Here is a 14,860-nt window from a genome sequence, read left to right on the forward strand (position 1 = left end):
TAAATAAATGAAGAGTGAAGAACCATGTCTCCAACAACTTAAAAAGTAGCTCCTGAGACCTCAGACTGCAGCAGCAGACAAAATAACAGTGGTTAGGAGTTTAAAGCCCAGAGCATCCATCATTAAAAGGGAAAACAAGAGTCTAGTGCCAAACACAAGCTTCATTCCCTTCATAATCCAGTAAATCCTAAATTCCTTTAAGTCTCAGATTTGCCTTATTGAATAAATTTTTCTTAAATCCCTCAGTTTGGGCTCTGCATTCACACACATGTGTATGTGTATGTGTGCGTGTGTGTGTGTATATATATGCCTAACATTTGAACCTGATATAATGTTTCTGATACCAAAGGTAGTAGAAATAGTGTCATTAGCAATAACTAAACATCATTATGGGGTTACAGTCAGAATAGAAGTAAGCAACGTGGATTTTATTCCATAAAACAGTCTCTGGGATTCAGTTTCCATATTTGCAAAATGAAAATAATTTCCTCCATCTTCCTTCAAAGGATCATGGTGAGGTATCAAATGAGAAAACATATATGAAAACCAATTGAAACAATAAAGAAATGTAAGATGTGATTATTAAAATTTTCATTTTACAATAGAGACTATCAAATTGGGATCATCAAGCTAGTTTAGAAGTATGAGTTACTGTTACTGAGAGGAGAACATTCTTCTATTGAGGATCCTTTTCAAAGCACCCTTCATATTTCTATTTCTTAGACTGTAAATGAAGGGGTTCAGCATGGGAGTCACCACTGTATACATCATAGCAAAAATGATTTCTTTGATATTTGAATTACTGGAAGAGGGGGAAAAATACTGGCCCATGATTGTCCCATAATACAAAGACACTACAGAAAGATGTGAGCCACAGGTGGACAAGGCTTTGCAGATCCCCTTCATAGAAGGGATCTTCAGGACAGTGGCAACAATACGAATGTAAGAGACAAGGACACATATTAATGGAATCATAATGACTGCTACCCCTACAGTGATTATCGCTAGTTCATTGAGGGAGATATTTGAACAGGATAGCTTGAGCAAAGCACCCAAGTCACAGAAGTAGTGAGCTATGATATTATCTTCACAAAAGGTCAGTCAAGCCGGCACAGGAGAGAATCCAGAATCCAACCACCAGCAAGCTACAGAGACTTTGGCTCATGACAGTTATATAATGGAGAGGGTAGCAAATGGCAACATAGCGATCATAAGCCATTGCAGTGAGCAGGAAGCTATCCAGATCAGTGAAGAATATGAAGAAATATGTCTGTGAGATGCAACCACTGTAGGGAATAGTCTGGCTCCATGATCGCATGTTCAACAGCATCTTTGGGGTAGTCACTGATGAGAAACAGACATCAAATAAAGGCCAAGTGACTGAGGAAGAAATATATGGGACTGTGAAGGTGAGAGTCCAGTCTGATCAGCAAGATGATAAGCAGGTACCCAAACAATGTGGTGAGATACATGCTCAGGAAGAGAATGTAGAAAGCACATGATGCTGTGGCCTGATAGGAAATCCAAGGAGGAGGAATTCAGAGATACCTGTCTTATTCTCCTTCTCCATTCTGATTTTCTATTTGTTTAAAGAAGAAGTAGAAAGCATTTAATTTGGACTCAGATGACCTGTGCTCAAATCAAAACTTTGTTATTATCCTTACAACACTGTATAATTACTTCTTTGGAACTCCATTCTTCATCTATATAAAAGACTAGATACCTTCTAAAGTTTTCCTTAGACATATACAGAGTTGGGACTGAAAGAGTACATGAAACTCATGTTTTATGAAAACCAATAATAGTAGAGACTTAAAGGGATTCAAGAACCAGAATATGAGAAGTCAAACCTCATGCCCAGTGCCCATTTTTCTGCACCATACTGTGTCTCTACACTACCAATGTTACCCTTGTTTAACTCTTTATTCTTTTAGCCCTCCTAAATTTTCTTTGAAATTGAGCTATATGTGTGGCTGTATATAAATATGTATATAAATAGATAGATGTACACACGCATATATATACATATACATACATATATATGTGTGTGTATGTATATGTATATATACATATATGTATATACATACATATACATACATACATATACATACATATACATATATGTATATACATACATATATACACATATGTATACATATGTATATATGTACATATGTATATATGTATATATACATATGTATGTATATATGTATATCATTAGATGTATTCTCTTGTCATTCACAATTTTTCCCCTAGTCATAATTAAATGGCTTTTCTTCTGTTGTATTTTCTATTCATCAATTTTAAATAAATCACCATTTATAAAAACCTTTGATTTATGTCAAATACATGAGATAAAGGAGAGCTAGTCTCTCCTATGAGTCCCAGTTCCACATCACCAATTGGAAATTTTCCCCTATGTATCCCAAAACCATCTCAAGGTTAACATGTTCAAAACAGAACTAATCACACACGCTCAAAATAACCTTCCTTACAGTTACCTGTTTCGGTTAAAGACATTATCATGTTTCCCGTTAAACACATTTGCAATTTTGGAGTCCATTTTGACTCTCTCAATATCTCCATATTGAATCAGTTTTCAGGTCTTGTTTATCATACTTGAAAACATCTTTTCACAACTTTACTCCTCTCTCCACTCATTAAATCATTATCTTTTTTCATTGAGATGATTACAATATCCTTTTTATTAGTCTTTGTACCAGATATCTCCTCTATCCAATCAATTCTCTACATAATTTCTCAAATAATAATTTTTTAAATGTCTGATCACCTCACTTCTCTCCTTAAGAAGTTCTCATGGCTCACTATTAACTAAAGAATCAAATATCACCCCCTCCATATTTGGCATCGGAACATGACTTCAAATCCCTTTTTGAGGATGGTGTTTATTACATATTAATTCATTTCATGCACTCTCTGATCCAGCCAAATGAACCTTCATGCTAATCCCAAATCACATTCTTAGATATTGTTGCCATGGACAACTCACATACATACATGCATGAATATACAATACATCCATATATATATATATATACGCATATGTATATATACATACACATAGACATATGTGTACATAAGTGTATATGTTGTCATATCCAGTATATATATATATATTGTTTTAATTTAGTGTTTTCACTTTCTTTCATTTTGAATGTCTTTGTGCACTTTAGTATTCTTCAAGTTTGTTATTTGGTATAGCAAAAAAAATTCAGCCGCATTAATATACTACATTTATTTAACCATTTTTCAATCATCAAAAATATGGGCTATGTGTCCTTTTTAACTATTACAGATTAAACTATTATGAATATTTTTGTAGAGATTGGTCTTTTTCTCTATTAGTAGCACCTTTAGGTTATATCCCTAGCAGTAAGAATATTGGGACAAAGATTATAAATAACTTTGTAAATTATTGTATATTACAAGCTTATTCTCCAAAAACATCTTAGAAACTTACAGTCTCATTACCACAATAGAAGCATATTTGTTTCTATGTAGCCTCACCAAAATCAAATTTTCTTTTCAGAAATTTATAACAAGAATGAATCTTGTTGTATTATCAATCTTTTTTCAATATAGACATCTCTTTTTCTAATTTGGAAGTCCTGTTTCCTGACCACTGTTCCAGCTAATATTTTATCAACTCACTTTATCTTTCTCTCTGTGCCTCTGTGTCTTTCTCTATCTTTCTCTTTCTTAGTTTCTCTGTCTCCATATTACCATGGTAGTCAAAGTTAATGCAAAGGAGATGAAAGATACATAGTAGACTCATCTCCCTTCCCCCCAGTTAGGGACTTGTTTATGAGTTCCAGATGTTGTGAGAGAATCTCCTTTCAAATCATCAAATCAAATCAAGTCTAGATATGATATGACATCATAATCCCAAATTTTATATTTATGTCTATAATTCACTTTGCCTGTTCTATAAATTACAGGATCTAAGGCTTGTCAGGAAGGCCCAGCTGCTTTCCCTAAATATCTTTCTTCAGCTTACTAATGCCTGAGATACTGCCGTTAGAGAGACCTATACCTTTGGCTTAAAGAATTTTCCCCTGTAAATAATCCTGAATTAAGCCTTATTTATTATTCACAGTGTCAAGCCCCAAACTACTTAGCCTGATATTCAAAGTACTTGAAATATCTATCTAATTTCCCTTTGTAATCCCCACAACACTTACTCTACACTACTATCAGTTAAAGGACAGCTAGATAGTACAATGGGTAGCATGCCAAGTCTAGAGTCAGAAAAACCCTATTCCTGAGTTCAAATGCAGTTTGAGGTAGTCACAAGCTATGTGACCCTCCACAAGTCATTTAATTCCAGTTGCCTCAGTTTCCTCATCTGTAAAATGAGCTGGAGAAGCAAATATCATGCCATTGTACTATCTTCGCCAAGAAAATCTTAAATGGGGTCACAGAGTCAGACTTAACTGAAAAATCACTCAACAAGAAAAACTATTACTTCAATGCATCCTTTAATCAGCTCTCTTCTCTGACTTTTCATGACTCTGATCTCTTTTGGTTCTTCTCATACCTGTCTAATTAGTTCTCTTTCTTTGTTGATGGACCTTCACCTGTGTCATGCCTAGATACAATTTATTATTATTAAATGTGGGTGTCGTCAAGACTCTGTGCTGGGCTCTTTTTTTCTTTTCTCTGTGCTTTCCAACTTAATGGTTTCATAAGTTCTCATAGGAGGATTCAACTATCATCTTGATGCACATTATTCCCAAATCTACTTATCTAGCCCAAGTCTTTCAGGAGCTTCACTTCCACATCACCAACTTCTCAATGAATTTTGAACTAGATGTCCTGTAGGTATCTCAGATTCTGAAACAGAAATTATTAATTCTTCCCTTTTCTGAGCTTCCCTATTAAATAATATACACAATGATTACAACAATGTAAATGCAAATAACTACCACAGATTAATAAAAATTTAATGTTGAAAAATTATAAAGAACAAGTTTGGCCCCAAAGAAGAGATTTAAGATTTCCCCATCAACCCCACTGCTTTTGCAGAAGATAAGGTACATAGTTGTGTATACAGAGTACTGCATATGATGTTATTGTTTGTGGTGTGTTGATCAGTTTTACAGATATTTTTCTCTTCTTCCTCTATTTTTTAATTCTTTCTTTTAAAATAATATTATCAGGGAGGGAAAGAAGAATAATGCAGAAGTGTTATAGGCAGTATTATAGTGTTATAGGTTAATAGTCATCGTCATCATTTACATAATGCTTTAAGATTTGCAAATAAATTGAAAAAATGTTTTATTTTAATTACTGTAGAAGATAGATATTATTATTATCTCTATTTTATGATAAGGAAATTGAGGTCAATAGAGATTAATTATTTGCCCAGGGTCACACAGCTAATAAGTTTCTGAATCTGGATTTGAACTGAGGTCTTTTTGACTGTCAGTTTAATGCTCAATATCCTGTGCCACCTATATATCCATAAAATCCTGCTTGAAAAATCACTTTTTTGAGGAAAGACGGCTTCTCTGAGGTGCAGAAAGAAAAAGAATTTGCTTTAAAAGCACACTGGATTTGGGAAAATAGATAGAGATCTTCAGAACAGAGAGAGCCTTTTAACTTTGACCTTAGCTGTAATAGCTAGACTCAATTTCTGTTGATCCTTGTGATTCCACCTAGAGTTTGCTTTATTCCACATTATCAGTACAGAAAAGAAGGTTTTTGTATACAAAGTAAGAGCGATGGTCTGGATGACCAGATGTAAATGACTTTGCTATTCTCAGTAATACAAGGATCCATGACTACTCTAAATGACTTATGATGAAACATCCTATCCATACCTAAAGAAGGAATTGATTGTTCTGAGTAGATTGAAGCATTCTCTCTCTCTCTTTTTAAATTTTATTTTTCTTGAGAGTTTGTATTTTAATTAGGGTGAGAAATCTGTTTTCTTTCACAATATGACTTTTACAGAAAAGTTTTGGATAAAAAAATAAAGTCAATTGAGAGTGAAAAAAAAAAAAAAGGAAAGAAGTTTTGTCATTCTTTAGAGCCACTAAACTGTGCATAAGGATCTCTAAGGATACATATTGACTTGGAAAACCAGCTAATAACCCTATCTATGTATTTTTTTTATTTTGTTAATTATATTTAATTTAGTTTGGCAGCCAGAGTGTGGTAGTCCTCATGTACCCTGCATGTTTGACCCCTCAGTTCAAGATTATTGGCTTTGGAATGTGGTTGCTAATGTCTCACTCCAAGGGATGGCAGGAGAGATAATGAGGAGGATCTCTAAGGACTCAGATTTAGGAATGTTCACCTAAACCCCTGGGGGTATTTGAGGAGTCAAAGAACTATTTGTGAAATAAAGGCATCTTTACTTTCTTATTCCAAAGTAAAATTCTAGGGGGCTATGATTGAATTCTTAATGCCCACTGTGTGGTCACTCCCTCCTAGGATGCTACCAGCAACTGCCTAGGTAATGAACAATGTCAGTTAAAAAAAAAAAAAAAAAAAAAAAGCTGTTCTAGCTGTCTAATCCTAGGAGTTGATGAAAAAGACTTATGTGAGTCTCCACTAAGGAAAATAATGGGAATGTCTGAGAAAATCTCAGCTTTAGCACACTTTGAACCAATCTCCTCTAGCCCAGACAGGGGACAGCTCCTTCAGGAATCTCATTGATTTCACATTCATTTCCACTCAATTCTTTCCCTAGATAGACGTTTTCCTTTTTCAGAACTAGGTTACTGATCTCTATGGGTATATTTCTCATCACAGAACAATATCGGGTTTCTGAAGGTGGACAGAATGAAGTAAAACTCAGACTAGCAGGAACTTCGTAGTAGGGTAAGTAATCAATCTTTTAATACTGCTGCACAACTCTTCTAGGATATTTGATGTATGACCTCAGCCTTAATTCTAATTTGATTTTCTTTATGGTCTTGAAAAGGTGACCTTTCCCAGAAAGATTCCTATCTCATTCTCTATCCAATATTTCCTATAAACTTGTCTTTAGGAATGTCCAGTCACTTATACTAAAGTATTAATTTCAGTTCAGTATCAGGAAAAACTTCTGAACAATTTGAATAAAATAGAATCAGAGTGTCTTGGCTGATAAAAAGTTTCTTATCACTGGAAATCTTTAAGTAGATGTTGAAACTCCAGAACCCACTATATTCATCAGTGTAATCACTATCACTTTCATACTTTCCATTTCTATTGTCCTTATGCTTCCCAATATCATCATCACTGTCACTGATAGCATTTTCAACACTGCCCCACTGAAGATCTATGTTCTGAACTAGTTTGGATCCCAGAGCACTTGAAGAGAGTATTGAGGTAGAGATTTGTGACTTAGGTAAGGCTGGTGCCTTCTATGGTCCCTTCCAATTCAAAGATCCTATAATTATGTATTGAGACAAAATATAACCAGGTTAGAGAAAGTGAACAAAAAGGAAGCAGAGATAATGATGGTATTTCAGGAGATAGAAATCAAGTGCAGACTTGCCATGAAATGATGGAAAGTTTCCCAGAATATGCGAAATCATATTTTTGCTTAATCTTAAGGGCAATCCTAGCATTTCTTTGATCCTCTAATTCTTGATCCACTACAATGCACAATTCAGAGGATATTTTAGGGCACTTTATTCAAGATTACAGCAGCCTCAGAGTGTAATAGAGAGAAGAAGGAGTGTCTGTGAAAGGAGTAACAGCAGCTCAGTTTCCCCTCTTTTTAAAGACTAATACGGGAATAAGGCCAGAGGAAGAAAGTTAGTGACTTGATGTCAGGGGGAATAGTTCAAGCTTCAATGCTTCAATGAGACAACCGCAATTGTCTCATACTTTTTGAAATGTTCTTATGCTGAGAGGCAAAAAGGTCCCTGGATTTGGAGTAAGGGGGGAAGTCCTTTTTGAATCCTGATTTTGACACTTTCTGTTAAATGTAAACAAACTTCTTTACCTCTTTAATTCTTTACCCATGTCTCAGGTTCCCCTTCTGTAAAAAGGGAGATAAAATATCCTAATATCTTGCAGAATTGATATTAGCACCAAAATGAGAATATATCTATAATCATCTATCGTGTGTACACATGCATGTAAATATATGTATGCATTTATTGCTTTACAAACTTTAAAACACTCAGTAAATTCCTGCTTACATTTTATCTTTTGTAAAAAACCTTTCCCATCCCCCTTAATAATAGTGCCTTCCCTCTGTGATTTTCTTCAATTTATCCTGTATATATCTTACTTGTACATAGTTGTTTGAATGTTATCTCTTCTATAGATAGAGATCTCCTTGGAATCATGGAATATCTTTTGCCTTTCTTTGTCCCTCCAGGGTTTATCATAGTGTTGATATATAATAAGCACTTAAAGAATAGTTGACTTGACTTGACTCAATAAATATCTTTGCTACCTCACAAAATTCTGAGAGTTAGGCAGCGTAGGACAGAAATTTTTAGCTCTTATTCCTAGCATATTTTTAGTTTACAGGATAGTTCTCAGTTGGGGCAAATAAATAATGAGTCCTATGAAGGGGCAATATGCATTTAAATTTGAACTATTTGAAGTTATAATTATGTAAAACATGGCAATTAGTTCTAGCTCAATGGAAATATGCTAAACAAATTGAAATAATGTGTTCACTTATTGTGATTCATTATTTGTCTTAAAAGGGGCCTACCTATTCTGTTCCTATTTTTAAAAATACATTTTCCTCATATCTTTGTGAGGTAGGTAGTTCTAGTATTATTGTCTCCCTTTCATATATGATGAAATAGGAACTCAGAGAGGAAGTGGAGTTTGAAGAATTCTAGATATTGAAGAGACTTTAGAGATCAAAGAATCATTGAATTATAGATCAAAAGTTGAAAGAGACCTCATAGAACATCTAATCCAATATACTCATTTTACAGATAAGAAAACTGAAAACTAGAACAGTTAAGTGATTTCTCCAAGGTCACAAAAGGAATAAGGAGATAGAATTTGATCACAGGTTGTCAGACTCCAAAATGGATAAAATATGAACAATGAAAAACTATTAATGATATTGAGGGAATCTTAGATTTAGAACCTGAAGGGATTATAGATGAGTACACATACATATCTAAGGTAGAATTTGAACTCACATCTTCCTAAGAACACTCCATCCATTGCATAACCTATCTGTCTAATTGAAAAACTTTAAGAATCATTTCAAATCATTCAGGCCCCTAACTTTAGTATTGTAATCAGTGATTTTCTTTCTTGTCTTCCCTAGATCCCCAAGCCCTTCCATCTTTACTCAAATGAGAACTAAGATACATAAAATTTCAAAGAAATTCTTTTCATATTTCACTTATACATTAAATTTTGTTATAAACTATTCATTATGCTTATGCAAATAGAAAATAACCAAGAATTAAAATAAGATCAATATTTTGTTTATTGTAGCTTTGCAAAAACAAAAGCAAAGGAACAGTGAATAACATCATATGGTCCAATTCCATCATTTTACAGATGAAGAAACTGAAAACAAAAGAGGGAGTAACTGAGACTCAGAGGATATCAAAGTTCTTTGCAATCTTCAACCCTACTTAATTTATAGAGAAACTAAGATCCAGAGCAGAAAAGCACCCTACTACCAGAGGACATAAGACCAGAAAGAGATCTTATAAACCATTAGTATATCTGTTTTCTTTGGTGGATGAGGAAATTAGATGAAATGACTTATTCAATATCATAGATCTTCTTGGTACTTATCACAGCATTTGGCACATTGTAGACACTAAATGATTACTAACAGAGCTAGTAAAGAGCATAACTGGGACAAGAACTCAGATTCTCTGACTCCTTGTTTAGTATTCTTTTCATTATATCATGATGTCTTTCCCTGGCTAATGCCCTTATGTGGATGACATTATCCCATTCCCTTTCTGGACTCCCACCCCCACCTCCTTACATCCCCAAGATGCTAACATCACATGCTTTATAACAGAGCTTCTTAAACTTTTTCTGCTCATGATCCCTTTTCTTTCTTTCTTTCTTTCTTTTTTTTAATAATTATAACTTTTTATTGACAGAACCCATGCCTGGGTAATTTTTTACAACATTGCACTCACTTCTATTCCAACTTTTCCCCTTCTTCCCTCTACCCCTTCTCCCAGATGGCAAGCAATCCTATACATGTTAGATATGTCATGACCCCTTTTCACCAGAGAATTGTTTACATTACCCTAAGTATATAGGTATATAAAATGGGTAGGCAAATCAAACACTTACTGGTCTCCAAATTCAGTTAGAAGACCCCATATGAAGTTGCAAATTGTGGTTCCTTTCTCCTGATTTTCTCTTAAATGTAGGAGGGGAAAATCCCATAACAAGACATTCTGTACCTGTTTTTTAGATTTATCTGCCTCATCCTGGGGATTCCTTTCCCATAGTTATATTTGAAATACCCATGCCAGTTGCCCTAAAGTAGCTGGTAACTATGAAGCATACCTTGGCCCACACTATAAGTGCATTATCAGGACACCAAGAACATCAGAAGAGAAGAAAATATCTTGATTTGCTAAACCTTTCACCTATATCCTCATAGCCACCATACTCAAGTTGAGATTTTAACCATATTTAATCATCTAAAGGATTGTTTCGCAGAAATGTAGTAGAGTTATTCTGTTTAGCTCCAACTAGGCAGAAACAAGACTAATGGCTCAGAATTACAAATGCCAGCTTTCAACTCAGTATTTAAAAAGATATAGAAAGTATAAAAAATTTCTAACAAAGGGTACAATGGAAAGGCTGGCCTGGTTAGACAGTGAGCTTCTCTTCACTGGAAATGTTCAATAAGACTGGAAGATTATGTAATTGTTTTTTTTTTTGTTTGTTTGTTTGTTTTTTTTGTTTGTTTGTTTTTGTAGTGAGAATTCCTATCTAAAAATGGGAGGTGAGATTAGATGATTTCTAAGGGCCCTCCAAACTCTGAAATTTTATTGTTTAGGTTTTGAAACACTACAAATTTGATTTGGGGTTTCAAAAAAGATATTCTCAAAGGGAATATAATCACTTATTAATCATCATTATCACAGTCATCATGTTGAAATCAAGTCTAATATAGCTGAACTTTTTAAAAAAATCAATCTTCCCTTAATCATACAATAATAAAATGAAAATTCTTTGGGGAATAAGACTGTGGCTACCTGTGATTTGTACTATGAGAGCCAAGTTGGACCTGTGGGGCAAGATAACTGTTTCAAGTGAATATTTAGCCTCATTAAATTCTAAGGGCAGTACTAGGCAGAGTAGTAACATATAACACAATCCCTAGAAGTACACAGTCTATCTTTGGAACAAATCTGATCTTCCAATTGAATCTCACTACACTTTAATTACTGTGTCTATGTCCCTTTTGCTGGTCACAGTCCACCAGGATCATTGGCTTCAGTTCAGGGGATTTAGCTAAGAAAAATGAAAGATAATATGAGAGGGTACCCTAAATGAAGCAAACTTAAAGGAAGTATCCCAGAGAGAAGAATCAGGAGAGTGTTTGTGGGGCAATAAATTTACCCGTTTATAGGTGATTCATATTATGAAACAGTGGAGAAGTAAACTAGATTATGGAGTGCCTGGAACATTCATATTTATTAACATTTATAAAATAATTAATTGGTTAAATTATATCAAAGGTTTTAGACTAGATAAAGTAGGAAGTACTATATAAAGCCTTGAATTATATTGTGATGGAAAAGATGGAGTGATACAATGTGGATGATACTTCAGTCTGATAGAATTAGGAATAATTGAATGAATAAAAGATTAATCTTTAATGTTTCTTTGTTAACTAGGAAAGAATGTCTTCAGTAGCCTCACAGTATTTTTATTAATGACTTAGATAAAAGTATAAATGAAATGCTTACTGAAATTACAGGTGGCAAAAAGCTGGGAGAAATAGATAGTTAACACAGTATTGGAAAAATCTGTATTCAAAAAATAAGATTTTTACAGGCTAGACTATTGGACCAAATTGAGCAAGAAGAAATTTAATAGTGATAAATGCAAAGTTTTATCATGTGGGTTCAAAAAAATCAACTTCATAAAATGGATATAAAAGAACAGAATGTTTTAGAGGCGGGGATAATTATACAAGACGAGAAGACCCTGTGGAGCTTAAGTCGTATAACTCAACAAATACCAACATTCAACCTATTGGAACAATATGTATAACCTCTGAGTTATAGTCTTTGGTTGGGGTGACCTCGGAGCATAGAAAAACCTCCGAATGAATATAACCGAGATTAACAAATCTAAGTGTAATATTATCAGTAATTGACCCATATTTTGATCAACGGAACAAGTTACCCCAGGGATAACAGCGCAATCCTATTTGAGAGCCCATATCGAAAATAGGGTTTACGACCTCGATGTTGGATCAGGACATCCAAATGGTGCAACCGCTATTAAAGGTTCGTTTATAAACTCAATGTGACTGCAACTTGTGATGTGGCAAATAAGAAAATAGATGTATTTTAGAACACATTAAGAAAGCTATTGCCTCCAAAAATGAATAGACAATAGTATTTCCATACTATACACTGTGTTGTACACCATATAGAGTATTTAACCTATGTGTGAACAATATATTTTTGGTAGGACATTGATAAAACTGAAAACTTTCAGGGCAGTGAAATTCCTTTAGTTCATGCACATAAGCATCAACTGATGAAACTGGAATGATAATCCAAGAATAGAGAAGACAATGAGGGATATGATAACTGCCTTCGAGTATTTGGAGGGCTGTTATATAGAAGAGAGGTTATATTTGTTCAACTTCTCCCCAAAGAAAGAATAACTAAGAACAATGAATAGGAGTAGCAAAGATAAAAATATAGACTTGATGAAAGATACAAATATAGACTTCCTAGCAAACTATCCACTATCCATCTATCTGTTCTTTGAACATGTAGAACTGTGTGTTTAAGACTAAGTATATGTATGAAGACTAAGCTATAATAAATAACTCACCTAAAAGATAGAAGTATGAACAATGCAATAAAAATGTATAAATGCTCCAGAAAAAAATGAGTATGCATATTTGTACTGTTTATTTCTCAAGTCTGTAATGTACTACCTTGTTATTTCTGCATCCTAGAATTTCTTATTCTTTCAAGCCTCTGCTCAAGTGTTACTCCCTACATGAGTCTTCTCATGATCCACCCCCAGCTACAAATGTCCTCTCATCCAATTCCCTTGCATTTATTTTATGTATAATTTCTACCTACTTATATCCATATTATCTCTAAAATAGAATATAGATTCCTGAGGACAAAGACCATTTCATTTTTTAAAATTTTGTTTTCATGGAATCTAGAAAAGGATATGTCAAATAGTAGGGAATGAATAAACTGAATGAATATGGACATGTAAAGTTGTGGTTTACAGGTAGATAATCACTTCAAGGTAGATAATTACTTCAAGCAACCTCAAAAAGAAGGAAAACCTTCCACTTGATATTAGCTATCAGGAATGTGTGGCTGCATATTTTCTTTATTGCCATCCCTGCAGGTGATGGAGAGGACCAATTGGACCAGTGCCTCCCACTTCATTCTCCTGGGGATTTCTACTCACCCTGAAGAGCAGATTCCTCTCTTTGTTCTCTTCCTCTCCATGTACATCATTAATGTGTATGGAAACTTAGTCATTATCATGCTAACCATCTCCACAACTCACCTCCATACCCCCATGTATTTCTTTCTCAGCAACTTGTCCTTGGCTGATATTGGCTTCACCTCCACTATTATTCCAAATATGCTATTAAACATCTTCTCAGATATGAAAACTATCTCTTACACTGGCTGCCTGATGCAGGTATACTTCTTTATTAGTTTTGCAGCTATGGAAAATTTCCTTCTGGCAGTAATGGCATATGATAGATATGTTGCCATATGTCATCCTTTCCACTACCCTGTGATCCTGACAAGGAGACTATGTGCTCAGATGGTAGCCTCTTGTTATATTCTCTCCCATTTCCATGCCTTGCTCCATACCCTGCTCATGACCAGATTGTCCTTCTGTGCTAACAACCAGATCCATCACTTCTTCTGTGACCTCTATCCCCTGATGAAGATCTCTTGTTCCAACACCTACATCAATACCCTGGTAATTCAAACAGAAGGGGTAGTCATCATCAATGGTGCTCTAGCCTTTATCATTATTTCTTATGCCTGCATCATCTCAACTATTCTTCAGATTCCTTCAACCACTGGTAAGTGGAAAGCCTTCTCTACTTGTGGATCACACCTAACAGTAGTGGCTATATTCTATGGGACACTTACTTGGGTCTATTTTCGGCCCTTGGCCAGCTATTCAGTGGCAAAGGGGCGCATTGTGACAGTTATGTACACTGTGGTGACTCCCATGCTAAACCCCTTCATTTACAGCTTGAGAAATGGTGATTTGAAGTCTGCCTTCAGAAAATGGTGGAATAGAATATGGTACTCAGGTCTCAAATAAACTCCTAGGAGTTTATTTGTTATGATGAAAAGATTACTGTAATCCCAGGAGATTTGGGATTAAATTTAACTCTTCTCTTGACATTCCATGCACCTTTGAACAAGTCACTTCTTTCTGGGTTCAGTTTCCTCATCTGTCAAATGAGGTAGTTGGAATAGGTAAGCTCTCTAGCCCATTGAAATGAGTTTATGAGTTCATGACCTGGTTCTGTAAATCCTCCCAGGGAGGCTGGGAAAATAGTTTGAAGAGTCGTTATTGCTTAGGGTTTGGGGGAGAATATTTTGATGTGTGCTTTTTTTAAACTATCAACAATGGGATGATCCTCAAATTCTCCAGTCATTACTTTTCCCATTTCTATTTCTAGTTT

General features: G+C 34.7%; 2 protein-coding genes across 2 annotated transcripts; one reads left to right on the forward strand and one right to left on the reverse strand.

The window, feature by feature from the left end:
* Positions 1–654: 654 nt before the first annotated feature.
* Positions 655–1,570, reverse strand: LOC100915987 (olfactory receptor 1J1-like). The gene is given in 4 exon segments (XM_023507397.1): positions 655–1,102; positions 1,104–1,363; positions 1,365–1,498; positions 1,501–1,570. Coding segments are annotated over 4 exon segments (912 nt in total).
* An 11,978-nt stretch (positions 1,571–13,548) lies between these two features.
* LOC100916252 (olfactory receptor 1Q1) lies at positions 13,549–14,493 on the forward strand. The gene has a single exon (XM_003757112.1). It carries the CDS (start codon positions 13,549–13,551, stop codon positions 14,491–14,493), a length of 945 nt encoding a protein of 314 aa, XP_003757160.1.
* The last annotated feature ends 367 nt before the right edge of the window (positions 14,494–14,860 follow it).

This window comes from Sarcophilus harrisii, chromosome 2 (assembly GCF_902635505.1).
Source record: "Sarcophilus harrisii chromosome 2, mSarHar1.11, whole genome shotgun sequence".
Lineage (NCBI taxonomy): Eukaryota > Metazoa > Chordata > Mammalia > Dasyuromorphia > Dasyuridae > Sarcophilus > Sarcophilus harrisii.